The sequence below is a fragment of the Cydia splendana genome, chromosome 17, assembly GCF_910591565.1.
Source record: "Cydia splendana chromosome 17, ilCydSple1.2, whole genome shotgun sequence".
Classification (NCBI taxonomy): Eukaryota; Metazoa; Arthropoda; class Insecta; order Lepidoptera; family Tortricidae; genus Cydia; species Cydia splendana.
Window position 1 is genome coordinate 12475048 of NC_085976.1, and position 19101 is coordinate 12494148.

The window sequence follows — 19101 nt, forward strand, 5'->3', positions numbered from 1 at the left end:
CTTAAGGTGGTATTCCGATATCTTGGTCCAATGTGTATTGTGTCTCACATTTTGCTTAATGAGAGAGTGAGGCGCAATGACATTGGACAAAGAAATTGGACAGGTGAAATACCACCCTTAAATATGTGGAATTAGTTTTATTTTTAACAAACACCTGACCGTTGGTGAGCCTATAGCATTTTCGCGTAATGCCAGTTTAGGCTTGTAAATTTGTAATTTCATTATTTTTACCTTATCTGACGTTGCAGCATTGCGGGTGAATTAAGTTATTAGTAGCTATTCTGTTCATCGTGTCACTATTTGTACGTACTTACTTACTGCCGTGGCGCAGCGACCCGAAGTGGATCTTGGCCTCTGACACTAAGGAACGCCATGCTTCTCTATCTAGCGCCGTTTCTGTCCAATCGACGGCACCGAGCTCGTTCAGGTCTTTCACGACCTCATCGCTCCAGCCATACCTAGGACGCCCAACCGGTCGTCGACCATCCGGACGGTCCGAGTACGCTCTATTTGTACGCATCATAACATTCATAATTATTCGCATCTTTAGGAGTGTCAGCGTTACGCGGCCTGGCTTTGCGGGCGGCCGAAGAAGAGGAAGCCCCCCGCCTCCCCGTCCTGCTGGCGGAGGCGTTCTGCGCGGTCTACCTCGCGTTACTGGGCTGGGCGCTGGCGGCGCGCGACGCGCACCTGCTGTACCGGCTGGCCGCGCACACGGCCGACGCGCGCGCGCATGCGCGGCTGTTCGGCGGCGGCGTGCGCCGGCTGCTCACCACCGCGCCGGCCCCGCCGCAGGTCTACTATTACACCCGCATTCATAAAACTTTGTAACCTCTTACAAGCTTCTGTTTAATTTTGTCTCATTCTAACGAGCAGTGTCAATATTAGAGATGCACCGGATATCCGGTTACTATCCGGTATCCGGCCTATCCGGCCATTATTTTACTATCCGGCCGGATACCGGATAGTGACCTACTATCCGGCCGGATACCGGATAGTAACATTGCTTGATTTCGGAGTCAACAAATTGGATTTAAGAAACAGACACGGTCATATTCGTACCTGTTTATTATTTTAAAACAATTTAATCATTCCACTGACTTGCACGCGCACTCATTTCGTACCTAGAAAAAAGTCCGCGCGAACGTTTACTAGGAAACAGGTAAAACCTGCAGAATCCGCACCTAAAAAACCGAAATGTAGGTATAGTTCCGCTGGCCGAATATTCGGCGGCCGGATACCGGATATCCGGCCGTTGTTTAGGCCGAATATCCGGTATCCGGTATCCGGGTAAACAACTATCCGTTGCATCTCTAGTCAATATGACTGATAGGGACAAACGATTATTAACGGTTTGTTAGATTTGACGAACTTTTATAAAAAACGCCATAATATAACGTATAAAACATTAGTGTTATGAACACATCTTAAAACATATTCATAACTGGGTCCATCGTTTATCGGGGGGTATCGGTATATCGGGTCCGAGTCAAAACGTCGGCAATGAAGGTAACAAAATAAATTCGCGGTAGGCCTCCGTATAAATATGTTTTTCACCTCAGCAGCTCGAACAAGAGTACTTTGCTTCTTAAAAACAGTGAGCAAAATGCGATTTTGCTCACTAAGTCATTTTGTCTCACTCAGTGAGCAAAATCGCATTTTGCTCACTGAGTGAGACAAAATGAGTGAGCAAAATCGCATTTTGCTCACTGAGTGAGACAAAATGTCATTCAAGTGATCTTTATAGTCAAATGTCATTTCAACATGCGGGGTCTAATACAAGTTCGATATACTTGGGTTCTATTATCTCTGTCCCTCTAGGTATGTTCTCACTGCTTAGGGTGAAAAATTTTGTGTACTACACGAGATCAAAGTTATTTACATCTCGTGCGCTTTTGAATCCCTTACTACGCTCAAGATTCTAAATTATATTCACTCGCTACGCTCGTGAATCTATTATAGAATCTTTCGCTTGCACGGGACTCAAAATAAGCACTCGAAGAAATATCAAACTTTGATCTCTTGTTGTACAAATAACTATTAAAATGCCATTACACCTCACATGAGTCGAGCATGGATTGATTTAGCGTCTCCGATGGAGTCGAAGCAAATGCTTATTGACCGAAGCGAAGCGAAGGTCTACGTTTTGACTCGGGCATTTTGCTTTCGTATGTCCAGATGTTCTCCTCTACAGGTCGCAATTCTTAACCGATTCTCGTGAAATTTTGTGACCGAATTTTATGACTAAATAATTTTTTTTTGTCAATCCGGTTTTTGGAAATTTTTAAAAATGGCGGAGTCGTGATACCTGGCGCCTAAACAAATAGTCGTATCGATATCATAAGACTTTTTTCTTTTTGAGACATGTTTACAGAGTTAATAGCAAAAAATGCAGAAAAAAATTATCGCTGGTTTAGGCGGTATTTAGATATTTAATTTTAACTAATTTTAATTTGAGAAGGAGTAGCTAAATTTCGTCAACCCATCTAAGAACTATTTGGCTCAGTTTGTAAACGTTCGCTTTTTCTGTTTGCACAGAGAGTCTGGGTTCGATCCCCAGTAATTGTATGCTGGGATATTATAACTTTTTGTATTTTTTTACACATAAATTTCGTATTGTTTTTCTTTAATTTACTATACACCGTGTTTTTATTGAATTCCGTTAACTTCGGGGTATAGTTAAGTACGTTTATAAGAACTAAATGGCATAGTTAATTTTCAAAAAAAAATTTTTTTTTTGTTTTCTTTTTTGTTTTTTTTTTGTTTAAAAAGTAATTAAATGTAGCATATAGCGTTGTTGTAACACGGGCATTACATTTAACTCAACCAAACAATTGAAATCTGTGACATATCAATGTCATTTCGTACATCAATCGACCGAGATTGTACTTAAGTTTAGTAGCAAATGTATGAACTCATTCTAAACACTAATCAATATGTAAGCCGGCCCTAAGGCAAGTGTACACGCTTGTAGAGGCCTTATAGTAAAAAAATAAATTATGGATTATCTCCGAAATGGACTTAATTAGAACATCGGTGTCTTTGAGAAAGTTACTTGATTTAAGCTCAGGAATGCACCCTTGAAATTAACGGAAATCAAAAAAAACACGGTGTATTTAAAGCTCTTAGCACCATGTTATTTCAAGCTCTGCTCGCGAGGTCTACAGCTCACAGAGCCACTAGTAATACAATTGAAGGGATGTTTACAAAAACAACATAACTGACTACACTGGTTGACACCTGAAACGATTAATAATGTTCTTAAAGAAGTGTCAACCGCTCTAAGCAGTTATGTTGTTTTTGTAAACATCTCTTCAATTTCTATAGAAAGAATTGATTCTTATTTAGTATTTGTTTCGCAGCCAAAACTAGTAGAACGCGCTGAGGGCACCTCCGTATGGTCGTCCCTCCGCGAGAAGCGAGCGCTGCTCAACATGCGTCTGCTGGGGCTCGGGCCCTCGGTCCCGCACAAGAACATCCAGGAAGGCAGGCCCACCTACAGGGAGCAGTTCGTGCCGCCCTACTGCAGTATATTGACGTTCCTGTTGAATAAGGTTCGTTAACTTTGAATTGTTACCTGAAAACACCATAATTCTCTTAACAACTCATCTTCTTCACGTTGTCCCGGCATTTTGCCACGGTTCAAGGGAGCCTGGGATCCGCTTGGCAACTAATCCCAAGAATTGGCGTAGGTACTAGTTTTTACGAAAGCGACTGCCATCTGACTTTCCAACCCAGAGGGTAAACTAGCCCTTATTGGGATTTGACCGGTTTCCTCACGATGTTTTCCTTCACCGAAAAGCGACTGGTAATATCAAGTGACACTTCGTACATAAGTTCCAAGAAACTCATTAGTACGAGCCGGGGTTTGAACCCGCGACCTCCGGATTGAAAGTCGCACTCTCTTACCGCTAGGCCACCAGCGCTCTCCGTAATTTTCTTAACAATTTTGTATAAAGATAGCAGTGTTCATTAACACTGCTATCTTTATACTAAAAATAAATTTATTTTCCCTCGTCAAATTTTGTCACATCAGCCTATAGCAGAAATACAATAAAACGAGACACATAAAACATAATCTTATAATTTTTTTCTAATATTTTACTCTATATCAAATGCCCAGTATACGGAAAGCAACTAATCCCACGCAGCATGCGGTGGTCAACTCCCAACTTCGTCCGCTACTACACTAATCAGTGTACTGTGTAAAAAAGTAAGCGAGAATAAATATGATGAGAGGCTTTTTGATTAATTCAGACTTGTAAAGTTCAAATTGTGTTCATATTAATAAAATATGGCTATCTAAGGTTGATATTCCATCTGACCAATTTCTTGGTCCAATGTGCATTGCGTCTCACTCTCTCACTAAGCAAAACGTGAGACGCAAATACACATTGGCCAGGTGGAATACCACCCTTAGCGGTCGACATTCTGAAATGTCAATAGGAAACAACCCTAACATTGTCTTTTATTTTTAGCCAACTCCCGAGCAAGACCCCGATTGTTGCGATTACGATTCAGCGGAGTCGGGTGCCGAAGATCCCGATGACAGCGGCAGCGAAGCGGACGATGACGACATCTTTGATACTAACCCGGCCAGGTAAGTGCTATTATTGGCTATAGGGACCGTGCGCGTTGGAGGGTCTGCCATATTGTGGCCTGAATCGGAAACATATGTGCACATGTACATTGCCAAAGCAAGTGCTGGCATCTACCGTTCTCGTACGTTACATCGGAAGCATAAACTTCACATTTACACCTCGCGCCAAAAGTCAGACGTCTCCTGTGCTGCCCCTTATAGTTCATGCACGCTCCCTATGTGCGAGGTTGGTTTGTGAAAATATGAACTTTCGTGGGACGATTTCATACTATTTACTTTGCAACTACCAACTGTCAAGCAATATGTTCCACGGCCCCCAAGTGGGTTCCCACTGTGCCCAGTTCATTGTGTATCTACTGCTTAGGGCCATAGAGATGATTATAGATCAACATCAAATAGCGTTCTGACCCTTTTTTACGGCGCCTCCGGTTTGTGGTTTCTGATACAATTCACAATAGAATCTCCAAGTAGGTCAGCTGGAAAAATAAAGACTATATAACACTGTACAGATGTAGTGCATAATTGTTTTCCATCGTATTTTCTCGGAAACGTTCGTATATGTCATGCTACTTCGGTCAACCTCTGTCCTTTTTGTACTGAGACTGACTAATAGCAAGACACGTTCGTACGTTTCCGTGTAAAAACGATGGAAAATAATTATGCACTACATGTATCTGTAATATTGTTCACGTACAGAGAGGCGAAGCGCACCAAACTAGTGAATACGGAGCATTCGGACCCGGACTCTTACTCGTGGGTGCTGATGCGCGTCGCGGTGCTGCGGCTCTCGCAGCAGAAGTTGCAGCATTTCCTGCAGCTCTGCGGCATCGAGATGTCAGGTATAGTAACTGGGTCTAAGTACGTCAACGTCAAAGATATTTTTATATTTTTCGCCCTATTACAAAGGAATAAAGTGCAAAAGTGTAGACATATCTTTGACGTCGACTATACATTTAGAAGTTACATTTCTGCATTCGTTCACGTATTAAGAAACCATTTCAATTTCAACCGAGTTTTTCGTGAACTTATCTCTAAGTCGAGCGTCGTGATTGATGAAGGGCAAACGGGCATTGAGGGAGGGCAAAAAATAATGATGACTTTTGCAAATTAGCCTCATGCATGACTTTTTTTTTAAGTTTTGAAATCATTATTTATATCGTTTGACCACCTGAAAAATAAAAATACTTTTATGAACCTTCCTCTCACTCGGTGTGAACGCAACTGACGTTTGCTAATTAGTGACAAGTCAGGTCATAATGCCATCTCTTTCACTCTTGGTTGGTCTTAACAATTTGTTGAAACGAGTGACGTCACGTGACGTTTCGACTAATGGCGTTGCGTTTCGCTGACTAGCTTTTCGCGGGCAAATTGTTGTACTTTTTATTTATTATTTTAATCAATTAAATGATAATTTAATATCGGAAATGCATTTGTAACATGATATAACGGTAACGAACATCCGAATAAAAAATATTTCGTTGAAATATAAACTTCATGCATGAGGCTAATTGCGTTTACATTGACGCAATTAAATTTGTCTGCACATTTTTAGAGCTGGCAACAACGAGTCCAGCCGTGCACGCCGCCTTACGCCGCGTGGACCAATGGCAGCAGCAGTTAACCGAAAACCTGGAATCGCGCGCTCCGCCCCCCGACTACATCCCGGGCTGCTTCCCGGAGCAGCTGCCGGCCGGCCCGCCGATCAACAAGTACAGGTCAGTTACCACGTACACAAGGCCGCACTGGCAGGGTCGCCATGTGAGGTGGGACGTTGAAAGAAACTACTTGCTGAGAGTATATATCTATATTGTCTAAAATAACATAAGTAGCAGCTTATATAGTGGAGCGGTATACACGTGTGAGGGTAAGGCGTAGTTCACACCACAGACCAATGGCAGCAGCTTACTGAGAACCTGACTACAGCCAGAGAATAAATAATAGTACTAGGTACAGAAGGTGATGAGGTGACTCTTCACCTCATCACTCTCTAGTGATCTCTAACAAAACGCGACTATTACGACAGATATGACCGCAAGGCGGCGCAAGCGCGAGCAGGCTTCCGTTTCGTAGCGGTGCGCGGCAACTACTACTGCCATCTACTGTTAAACACCAACATTGGTGAGGGCTGCATATACTTGTAGGGACGCGACGAAATCGCGGAGTGAGCCACGCCTGCTACAGCATTCCTCTTACACCAGTTGCCAGCTAGCCCTTTTATACAGGATGTCCCGAAAAATCTCTTATTTTTATGATATCGGCACTTTTATGAGAATCCTGGTTATAAAGTGCAGATATCTCAAAAACTATGAGATTTTCATTAAATAAATTTGCTTAATCTTGTAGCCCATCAGCTGTTCTATAAGCCCTTTAAGTCTTGGCGTTGGTTTTAGGAACACCTGATATAATAAAGAGCGTCTGGTCGTAAAGTGTAGGTACAGTAGAAGAAAAAAGTTAATAAGTAGCAGGGCTGACTGGAAGTCAAATCTAATATGAACGAATTCACAAATAGTGAGAGATTACATGGCGAGCAAACTGACCGTGCCCACCAGTTAACCATTGAACGCTCTAAAGACTGAAACACATATTTTAATTAAATACTCCGTTGAAATCTGGATGTTACTAAAACACTAAACATACTTATTGTTTCAGATGCTTGTTAGAGAAACACAACACGCCATTCAACTCTAATCTATTTAGCACTGCGCCCGCGAGACGACTGTGGAGTTTCCTCGTTCGACAAGAGTTAGTTCAGGTACTTAAAAGAAAAACCATTATTTGCATTTAAGTAATATTTTTTACTAGATAGTATTGCCAGTGCCCTAATATAAAACTATTTTATCTTTTGGTGCCTATAAATAAAACCTGTTATTGTAGGAAATATTTATCCGCGCGGTGTTCTCCCGGCGTCGAACCATGTCCCTCACAGCGGAAGCGACCGGGGAACCGCGTCCGGGCTGCCTTCCTAACCAACAAAGGCTCGGGGACGACCTGCACAATCCAGTCAGGATTATACACAAGGAGCAGGACTCCATTGCTGCTTTCTGTCTCAACCGGGTGAGTTGGTATTCTGTACACGAAGGGATTCAAAGTTCAAAAATAGACCGCGACTAGAAGGTAATTACTGTAATTAGTATTTTCGCCGAAACTTCCAGAGTTACTCCGTTGTGAAATAAATGTAGCTTACGTAATGTTTGCGATTTTTTAATAGAATTTGTAGGCGCTTATCTAATACCTTTAAACGAGCAATTATTGTTTATTTATACATATATTTCGGGGATCTCGGAAACGGTTCTATTGGCTCTAATGATTTCGGGGATTAACGGGTTTTCGAGGGAGATAAATCGATCTAGCTAGGATTGGGACAACGCGCAATTTTGAGTTTTTATATGTTTTCCGAGCAAAGCTCGGTCTCCCAGATATTAATGATTAATATTGCAGGTCGGTGGTGCATTGCTTGCGGTAGCAACGGCGCGAGAGGTGCAAGAGATGGACGTGTCGCTCCTACTGCGCGGCGGCGCGAGCTGGGCCGAGGACGAGTGCGAGGTGGACCTGCTGGCGCTCGCGGCCGACCCCGCCGCGCTGCCCGATACCGGCTTCCTGCTCATACAGCACCAGGACAAGTCAGTACAGCACACGTCGTTGCTCCTGTCGGCGCGTCTATTCGCAATAAGCCGGGTCCACACTGAGCGAGATTACGCGCGAAGCTATTTCCTCGCGCACAAAACGTCCAGTGTAGACGTACCTCACGCGCGCCGCCTCGGCCGAGGCACGTCTACACTGGCTGTTTAGGGCGCTCTAGGGGTTAAAGGCGTCTAATTACACTGTTGGCCTCTAAATGACGTGCCAGTTAACAACAAAACGCTAGAGCAGTCAAGTGTGAAAATATGGGTGCACAAATCATTCTCAAAAATATGTCCCATGGCTCTTATGTCAGCGAATTAAGAACTGTGCGACATATTTTTAAGTAAGTTGTCTACATCCATATTTTTACACTTGACTGAACAGTATGAAGTTATATTATAAGCTTATTTTTTAAGGCAGTTTTATAAGCCGTAATTATTCTGGCAGGCCCAACAACGGTTCCGTGCCAGGCACCGGCAACAGCTCGCCGTTGAACCCCAACGCGCCGCAGATCCCGGTCGGTATGGCGAGTCAGACGGGGCGGGGCGCAAGCGTTGTAAGTATACTTTTAACCCGTTCGTTATTGAAGACGCGACACCGAATACCTTCCTCCATCAATTTATTCTACCCCAAATCGAAAACAAGGAGGTATACATGCTACCACAACGTGATAGTCTGAAAACATAGAACACTTACTTCATGAAATTAATTAAAAATAAGTGTACCACGAACAAAGTTTTGTGCGGTACACAAAACGTGAGACTATAAGTACAATAGAGTATAGCGAGTCGTATCACAAAAGTAAAATAATGCGGTAATTAATTAATTTAAAGTAAATAATAACAAAAAAATGCTTGTGATACGGCTTGCTGGCCGAGCTCTAGTAAAACTCAAAGACACATTCTATTTCCTATGTGCAAGAGCCTAGTGAAAAAACAAATTAAATCACAACGCGAGCTACGGTATAAGTGTGCTCTTTTCTGGGGTGAATCATTTTCATAACACGACTTATCAACACACAACTTTGGGAACAATCAAATTGTTTTATTAAATATTTTGATTTGTGTTTTTTTAAGTAGTCAAAAGAAAAGTTTTTTATATTCCTAGATGGGTTTAACCCTTTTCCAGGCACAGTACATTTATCGGCCACATACGCGCCAATAGAATTTCAACCTTATAGTAATCTGATTCGAGGTACAAATTAGATTGGCCTTTTGGGAAATGTGACTTGTCTTCAAATCAATATTCAATGCTGAATTAATTGGAATAAATTTGAATTTTTTGGGAAAACCGTGTATATTGGTGCGGCCTGGAAAAGGGTTAAATATTTATATGAACACGTACAGAAGAACAGGTGTGAGGATATAAGAGAACAGATGATTTAACCCTTTGCCCGCCAAAGACGTCAGCTGACCCGCGCGGCTGCAGCCCAATATCAACCTTCGTGCATTCCGACAAGGTTCATGGTGACGCGCCGCGCACGATAGGCGTTAAGAATGATAAGAATGATAGTAAAAAGGTTAAGAATGATTAGATATTTCGTAAGTGCAGTCAAGAAATTTGATTTCAGTTCCACTTGTTATACTTTGTTACAATAACAATTAATATGAAACCCGAAGTGCCAAATTCCTTGACCGTACGGTTGTTATATAAATCCTTCCGTCCGTCCGTCTTTTTCTACTAACTACTGTTGTAGTGCGAGAACTACAAATGCTGACACACAATAACGCGCTGAATGTGCTAAAATTATTTTAGATACTACTTATATACTAATTAGAATTATAATGGGGTATATAAAGCTTGAACACGCCAAAACGTGGGCACATAAAATTACAAATAAATAGAAAATAAAGGTCTAATGGAGCGAAATATATATTGAATATAATTGAAAATATTATAGTTTATCATGCTAATATACTAGACTATCATTTCAGCCTCAGGATTTGACATGGCACAGACTTCGTGATGACCAGGACACAGGCACTTTGCACGACATGATTACTGTATGTTTAAGTAGTCCAAGCCAGAGTTATTTGCGGATAAGTTGATAATAAAACTTTAACAGGTGTCTTTTTCAAATATTCAGTGATATGGGCCCAGTCCATTGCCATCCGACTTCATTTATTACCATTCGCCAAAAGTACCCTTTTGGCATTCTCGGCATGTCTATCATGTTAATACCCCTTCGTCACCGTTATAGTGTAATGACAACACGATGAATGCTACCAAAGTAACTGTGAGCTGTGGCTTCTTTAAAACAGGTTTAGGTCATTTTCGCAAATGTTTCTTGCATACATTTCTATAGCCAATGTCCCTTATGCGAATCAATTAACGGCGTCGCTTGATGCAATCACAAGTAGCTGGCTCAACCAATAAATAATGGGGATACTTAGCATTATTTTTATCTTGCAATCTTCGGGAATGTATTAGCAACTCATACAAGTCAAACTTTTTATTTTCTGTATTGCTTGAAGTTTGTATTTCTATAGAACCATCGTCTAACACCTAACACGCTCAAATACGTTAAAAATGATCAAACGTTTTAATATCCTACATTTTGCATACAAATTTAATTTGCACCACTATTTTGGGAGCAGATAAGCTCTTGCTAGCTCTTAATCTTTTTGTACATAAATTTGAGATATTTGTACGTTTTTGGCAACATAAGAAAAGATAGGTTTCGGTCTTTATGTAAGAACGCTGTATGTTCCTAGTTTCTTTTTTTTTCTCATTTGTATCTCGTGTTTTTCTGCTTTCTGGTTGTCTTTCCATTCATTGACGTCTCCGCAACATTTCAAAAACACAAAACCTAATCGATCCTCGATATATTAAAATTTTCACAAGTTTCTTTAGCCTAATCGACTTTTAATGCTATTGGTGCAAAGTGATTTCGCTCCGTTATTGTTTAAAGCTAGTTATCATGAAAACGAATCATAGAATTAACAACTATTGTGGTATCATATGTTCCTCATGCTATAGCGATTTTAATTTAAGTAAAGAAATAAAATTTAACCACCATTTACAAAATTTATAAGCAAAAATGTGTGCCCACGTTTTGGCGTGTTCAAGCTTTATGTAATTCTTTCGTATTTATTTTTTATAAATTTAGTTTATTGAGTATGGCTATAATTGTTATAGTAGCGAAATAAATCATTACTGAAACTACATACTAATAAATAATAGTAGGTACATATATTCATTAGTCTGTAGGCAAGTCGAGGCTAATTTGGCTTACATATTTCCTTTACAACTCTGCTCAAACGTCCAAAAACAGGCAAGCCGGTGGGAATCGGCTTTTATGGACGCGCCGCCACTGCTAACTACCTAATACTAACATATACATATATGTATAGTGTAACAAACTAATAATCGAATAAGGGTTGATTTAAGCGTTGGATGGGTAATTGGAAACAATTTAACTCCATGATACTAACACTTTGGTACTATTGATTGATATGTAGTTATGTTATTGGTTTTTACCAGGAAATAAGTAAAGCTAACCCAAATAACGGAATGCGAATCGTGTATAGAACGACTGATTGTTGTAAATAATGAATTGATTGACAGCTGGATCGACGGGCAAGCCACGCAAGTACTAAGCCAACTGGCCACGAAGCGTATATTGTCACAGTACGTGGATGATATTAACTAATGCACAAAACGGGTTAGCTGACGAACGAATCAATGTCCGCAAACCAAATTACACTCTAAATATAACAGTGTAAGTTTCAAATTAGAACAACACTGATTCGTTCGCAGCGATACTAACGTGGTGTGGATTGTGTATGTCCGTGACGTTATTTGTATCCGTGTCGTTGCGGGGCTTCGCTCGTGCTTAGCTATACTTCTATCAGCCGACCGGTAAACGCACGAAAGATCGCAGGGTTGATCACAATATAATCTAGTCAACACTGATCATAGCACAATGTCCTGTCGGTTTAGATAACAATAACTTGTTTCACATAGAATAACTCTGTAATGTGTTCGCGGGTCGTAACTGAGAGTTGGTCGCAGGTGAAGGGCTTGCAGTTCCCGGGTTGCCACGACGCGAAATACTGTCGCCTGGTGCTCCACCGTTCGAAGCTTCTCATGAAACCGGTCAGTGACAACCCTAGCCAGTTTCGTTCACTTTTACAGTCACTTTCTCAACCAGTGATTTGCACTTCAGCTCGATGTTCATTTTGTTTATTATCGCTATCCGTTTCCTTTTTCGCAGGTTTTATTTTTATTTCAACAGGAATTTCGTAGATTTCGGTTCGTCATCAAACATCGCTCTTTGTTTACGGATTTATATTTTTTTTTCACTCGTTTTTCATTGTAGCGGATCCTGTAGCCGTCGACCGATTTATTTTCTCCTTTTTTAGGTGTATGTGTGCGTTGGTACTCTTATTGTCGTTCGGAGCTTATGTATGTTTGTGTTGTCCGATGCCTGTTTAACCTACAAAAAGCATGATCTGTCCGGTGTCTGTTTAACACGAAATACTAATTTGTTCATCTTTTTTATACAACACGGTTTCTTTTTTATGCACCATATATGTAATTTAGATTTACGTCCTTTCGAAATGATATACAATATTCATTTATGTATAGGTGCTGAAACACAAAATTGATAACATCAAGCGTATGGCAGCTCATCCTTCGCAGCCATTGTGTAAGTATACGATAATTCTAATATTATCGCTAAAATAAGAGTCCGAAATATTCTGAGGTGCTTGGATTGAGTCTAGTGGAAGTAATAAACGATCCAGTAGTTAAGTATATCCACTATACTATTTGTCATCTAGTGATTATTATTATCTCGGGACGATAATTTTAACGCTAAGTAGTTTCTCCCTACGCTTCACATCACATGCCGACCCTGCCATTATGATTTGCTGAACTGGCAGCACACTGCACCAGCCAGTAAATTTGTATTAAAATACATTGTCCCATAGTATAATACTGACCTTTCCCAACGTTAATCAGACCTGACGGGCGGCGCCGACGGCTCAGTCCAACTCTGGGAATGGGGCCACTCATCCTGCGTGTGGTCGGTGCGCGCGCCCGGCGCCTTCGCCAAGGTCACCCGCGTCCGCTTCTCCGACTACGGGAACAAGTTTGCGGCCGCGGATGCCGACGGCAACCTCGCCATGTGGCAGCTGCACCCGTCGGCGCAGCAACACGACTCTACGCAACCCCACGCCTCCGCTAGGCCGTTCTTCGTAAGTCCTACTTATAAAACGACATAAAATAGTAGAAATTAAATGAAATGGAACTAAAAAAATCGGGGACCGTTACCGGTATAACTATAGTACATTGTGCAACATGGGGCGTAAGTTGAATATTGCAAACGAGAGTAAGGTAAATCGCGACGGCTTGCCGGAGCGATTTATAGACTCGAGTTTGCAATATTATTACGCCCCGAGTTACACACAATGTTTTTCATCACACTTCCGATACAAAAATTAAGTATAAAGTCAGAAAACTGTTAATTATGGCACTAGAAACTTCATAACTCCCTAGGGAGAACGCTTTTTCTATAACTCCCGCTAAACCTGCGTGCAATTCCACATTTACTGAGCGAGTGTGATGAAAAAAATCAAAATATCTTATAGCTTTCACATTATTTTTTGATAGGTATTATAGAATTGTATTTAGGTAAGGATAATGATTGATCAGATTAGCTAAATTAAGTGCAAAAATATACATAAATAACCAAAATACCGAAATTGAATACCGGTTAATTTGTATGAAAAATATACCGGTATTCGGTCCCTGAAAAAAATTCCGTACTACATTGTTGCCATGTGCATTTTACGACAAAAATGTGACAGTTACATAGGAAGTGGCGCCCTCAATAATATTTCTACAAATTTCTTGTCGGACTTTAAAACAGTCCTAGAGTGCCTTTGAATGAAAATGTAGTCATCATTAAATACAGTATTTACTTGAAAATAGGAGTGGTTTTTTTAGGGATTTTCCATTTATGTCACTCTAACAGTATAACTGATGTCTGATACTTTATGTATGAAAATTTCCACACAAAGTGACGTGTTTATAAGTAAACTTACGCTAGAATAATCAAATTCTCTAGGCCTAAGAAACTAATTACTTTTTCTTTCTTTCAGACTCACCAGTGTCATAGTAAAGGAATTAGTGACTTCGTTTTCCTTGGTTCCTGCAGTTTAGTTGCTACAGGTAATTACGATTATATTTGATTCAGATATTGTGATAATTCTAGCTGTAATAAACTAATATTATTACTGTTTCATTTTGTTTCAGCCGGGCATAGTTCGGAAAGCAAAAATGTTGCCATATGGGATACGTTGATGCCGATCAAGAAGGCGTTAGTTGTTTGTGAGTATGCAATATTTTTATGCGTTTTGTGTTGTTCTTTTTTAATTTAAATGTTGCTTGATTACATTTGAGAATGACTGACGGTGAGAATGTTGAACAAATGCGTTTTACGTCAACTTATGTAAATTGATTATTGATGTATATGCTACGCACTCCTTTGGGTCACATTAACGAAACATTTATGTATTTTATTTTATAAGGTACTTAAGTTTTAAGTTTGTATTATTTACGTTAAATAAACAGTTTTTCTACCTTTAGATATTTATCTATAGGTCACTAGTTGCCAGAAATAAAGTAATTTCATTTTTCATTTGAATAATCCACGTTTACTATTTGCAGCGTGGACATGCCACGAGGGCGGCGCCGCATGCCTGGCGTGGGCGGGCGCGGCGGGCGCGCTGGTGTCGTGCGGGCGGCGCGGCGACGTGTTCGTGTGGGACCTGCGCACGCGCGCCTCGCGCCACAAGCTGCACGCGCACCACGCGCCCATCAAGTGCGTCGCGCTCTCGCACCACGAGGACCAGTACGCCATCGGCGCGGCCGACGGGGACATCAAGGTAGGTCGCGCCACATCTCTCCAGCTGAAGACTTCGTTCTTCAATTTTTTATTTCAAATTTATTATTATGCACTAATGTTACCATACTAATCGACCGCTTATTGGTCGAGCGGTCGACATATTAAACAATGATCGATCGATAATTATCTTAGAGAATATAACCAACGGAGACGCCATGTCTATCATTTCCGGTACAAAATAGTCTGGCATTTTTTGCGGAGGAGGGGTACATCAAATGTATACGTAATGTAAACATAGCCATGTCAGATAAACGTCAGTCCATACATGTGATTGACATGAGGTTGACCATTGGCCGCCTATTTTCGACAGAGGGGAACGCCTGTTAATGACCACTCCGTTTGGTTATATTCTCTAAGATAATTAACGACGATTGTTCAAAATATTACGCGACAGCCTATGACTAGTGGTCTATAAGAGAAATTATTAACTTATGCATGTGGAGCAATAAAAGCATCACAAGTTTTTACTTAACTCCTAACCTCACTTTACATGGCGATCCTGTCTCAATGAGGCCTTGTACCTATGCATTTCTGTATTACTAACTAGATATTTCTTATCGATTTTAAACTGTTGTGAGACATACAACAACAACACACACAAAACAAAACGAAAACAAGTGAGTCTAAACCGTAAAATTATACAAAAGTATTTCTTACTCTTTTTTTACTTACTATAATATGTTTATATTACTGTTTTCTCATCTCTGTATTCGTTCCCAGGTGTTCTCACTGATGACGCACCAATTACTGCACACGTTTGCCGGCGAGCATGCACGCAGCTCCTTCTTCAAGCACATCGGTCAAGGCGTCACGCAGATTCATATCGGTATGTTGCTCGTAAATGCATAGAATTAAAGTTAAAATAATTAAATCACAAAAGTAATGGGCCATACGGTCACATAATTAGTTACGCGGGCCAGGCATTCAAAATTACTTTCTGTGTGTTTTTAATTCTATTCCCAAAAAATTATAATGGAGTGTCCTAATGGATACATGGACTCCTGGGTAACTCAGTTTTGGTATCCAAATGGATACACAGGACAGGGAACCTGTTAAGTATGAAGTGCAACTACATTATAGAAGCCAATAGAAGGTCCAAATTACTTCGTACTAAACGCTGCCCTGATCCCAACCGTTTGATGTGAATCTTCATAGACTGGTGTCGGGAGAAATTTTTGAGATAGTGTTATGCAACCGCGATTGCTGACTAATTACCTGTAGTCTGTATCTTTGTGAATTTAAATAAAAGTAAACAAACAATTTGTAAATTTTCGGGTAGTTATAACATTTATTGGTTAACACGTTCACTGTCCCAATCTGAATTGTTAACCTTACGGCTTTGTAATAGAGGCTTGCCGTGATCCATATACGGGGCACGGACAGTGAACGTGTTAACCAACCAAATACAAAACCGCCTGGATCAGTGACGTACTGGCTTAAGGAGCCATTTGAGGGTAGATTTTGTTTACTTTTATTTAAATACCTAAAGATACAGAGTATAGACTCTTTAAATTTTTGACATAATGTGTTTTCGTATGATCTACAGATAGCGCCGGTCGGCTGTTCTCGTGCGGCGCGGACGGCACCATGAAGGTGCGCAAACTGCCCGAGCGCGACACGCCGCCGCCGAGCCACGCGCAGTATTCTAATTAATAGGTGAGTTACTGTGTGATACAGTTGACAGACTGTGAGCCCTGTTGCAACGAGATAAGGTTTACAAAGTGTCCGTTAAGTGTGTTGTGAACTACGTATCGTATCGTTCTAGAGCGAGGTATACCACAGTGTGTGTAAGAGTGAGCTTTCACAGAATATGATCGCAGTAGAGGAGAGGTGCCCGAAGAAATTAATATCCACTAATACGCAATATCAGTTTGATCATGATTTGGTTCATTCATAATATTCACACAGAACGATCTGCCTCGCAGAGAAATTGCCGCTCGTAACCGTTTGTTGTTATGCTCTGTCTTTTGAGCCCTTGGAGTTTTTATTTTTTTATTTTATGTCCTGGTTACGAGACTTGACCCCTTGCAATTCTTCGACCAGTGTTGCTGGTGTTAATTTATATAAACGCAGTTTTTTAATTGGTTGCAGGCAGGCGAGGTGCACCAGCGGGAGCAGTCGTCGGCCTACCCGCGATACCCTTGTGATGTATTTATCGTTATTGCTACTCAATATTACGAGTATGAGATACGCTGTTAGACTAGTCACTGTTATTAAATCTTTAGTTAATTCTAGTGTGAAATATTCGCTATTTTTATCGTAATGTACCTTTGTCCTAGATGAAAGATATAATTTATTTATTCGCACGTGCTGTTGGTTGAATTTTTATGTCCACTTTATCGGCCGCGGGCCTAATTGAATGGATAAAGGAGTTGGTAAACTCGCATTTTGAAATCATCATCATTTCGAACAGAGTACTGTCTTATAAGGCTTTACGGAACCAACAGATAATTAGGTATCTCTCAGTTTCCAGTCTGAATATATTTCACAATCGAAATAGCTGGAACAAGTGTTACGGTATAAAACATGCTCCAATTAAAACGTAATTTATTATTAGGCGTTTTTATACCTTTTATTCTTTGATTTGGCCGATTTTAAGTTTCATATCGAATTTGGCGTGACTTCAAAATGCGAGAAGGCCTAGTTAGTAATTCTTATGTGGTATTGTATCGTCTGAAGTAGATTGTGTCTAGTTTTAACCAAGTGCAATAAGATCGCTAACTTATGAATAACGATGCTACCACATCGTCGAAGCCTTTAATAAATACAGTTAGCCCCTTGATCAATCTAGCTTATGTGAGTGCGTATTACTTATATCATATGTGTATTAGGCTAAGCAATAAGAAGGTATAGAGGGAAATGCTAGGAACAGAATGTTTGACTCCGTAACTTTGGACTAGTTAGGAGGTGAACATATCAAAAGTTTTATGCTTTCGGTTTGTCTAAGTAGTCATGTCACTAAGACGCAAAGTTTCCAAGATATAAGTGAAAAACCGAAAAATTGGACCTTCTTACACCCCTCTCCCCCTCGGCATAGAGGCTACGGCTGGGTACTTTTGATATGTTCACCTCCTAACTAGTCCAAAGTTCCAAACAAAGTTACGGAGTCAAAAATTGTGTACTTAGCATTTCCCTCTACAACTTTTTTTGAGCATTCATTGCCTGACCTATATCTTGTTAACGCATAATAATTTATAATATTTATCACATGATTGTCTTTGTTGGCTATCGTGGATGTAATGTTTAACTTTTATGGAATACATATAATCACATTCGTTTGTGGGGTCATGCTTCATACAACGCACTATTGTTATCTTAAACATGTTACTTGTATCTATTGTTGAAATTATTTGAGATTAACTAGCTTTTAAAATTTCCTAGCCTGTTTTAGTGTCCCACTGCTAGACAAAGGCCTAAATAAAGCAAGCTTTTCAAATATCGAATGTAAACATATTGTAGATGCAAAATTGACAGCTGAGATCGATATAGTTGGGCGGCGCCATGTGTTTGTGTTTTCTGGCTAGTTACCGCGTAATGTATGGGGTTCTACTGCGCTATCTATTTTAGCTCTCAAACTGCGGCTACGGTACACTGCGTGTTAGAATAACTTTGTTTATGTCAGTATTCTTCCTCTTCCAATCTTATTATCAAATTTCAGATTGTAACTGAAAAAAATCATTTATTTACATACAAGATATATACAGTGGTACTACTAAACGAAATTAATAACTAGCTTAAATCTAAAATAGGCCCCTGAGGCATTGAACCAAGGATGCTGATTGTAACTTTGTTCATGTCAAATAATTTCAACCATATCCATGTTACACTTTCATACACCCCACGCTTTTAGAAGTAAGTTTCACCTTGTAACATGGTAGCAATCTAGAACACATCCATTTATAAGCAATATTTATTTACGAAGTATTTTGGAAGGCATATATATTTGAATGAAGTATGTTGCGTTGCT

General features: G+C 40.3%; 1 protein-coding gene across 1 annotated transcript in view; it reads left to right on the forward strand.

Annotated features, from left to right (window-relative positions):
- LOC134798807 (dmX-like protein 2) overlaps positions 1 to 18637 on the forward strand; it is a 101075-nt gene extending 82438 nt beyond the window's left edge. The window contains exons 46-62 of the mRNA XM_063771195.1: positions 551 to 795; positions 3363 to 3554; positions 4479 to 4600; positions 5297 to 5439; positions 6153 to 6315; positions 7250 to 7352; positions 7475 to 7654; positions 8039 to 8220; positions 8669 to 8777; positions 12812 to 12872; positions 13187 to 13422; positions 14329 to 14398; positions 14483 to 14557; positions 14897 to 15114; positions 15855 to 15960; positions 16681 to 16790; positions 17226 to 18637. Coding sequence (XP_063627265.1) covers positions 551 to 795; positions 3363 to 3554; positions 4479 to 4600; positions 5297 to 5439; positions 6153 to 6315; positions 7250 to 7352; positions 7475 to 7654; positions 8039 to 8220; positions 8669 to 8777; positions 12812 to 12872; positions 13187 to 13422; positions 14329 to 14398; positions 14483 to 14557; positions 14897 to 15114; positions 15855 to 15960; positions 16681 to 16787 — 2312 coding nt within the window. The 3' untranslated portion in view covers positions 16788 to 16790; positions 17226 to 18637. The remainder of the gene's footprint in view (positions 1 to 550; positions 796 to 3362; positions 3555 to 4478; positions 4601 to 5296; positions 5440 to 6152; positions 6316 to 7249; positions 7353 to 7474; positions 7655 to 8038; positions 8221 to 8668; positions 8778 to 12811; positions 12873 to 13186; positions 13423 to 14328; positions 14399 to 14482; positions 14558 to 14896; positions 15115 to 15854; positions 15961 to 16680; positions 16791 to 17225) is intronic.
- Positions 18638 to 19101: the final 464 nt, after the last annotated feature.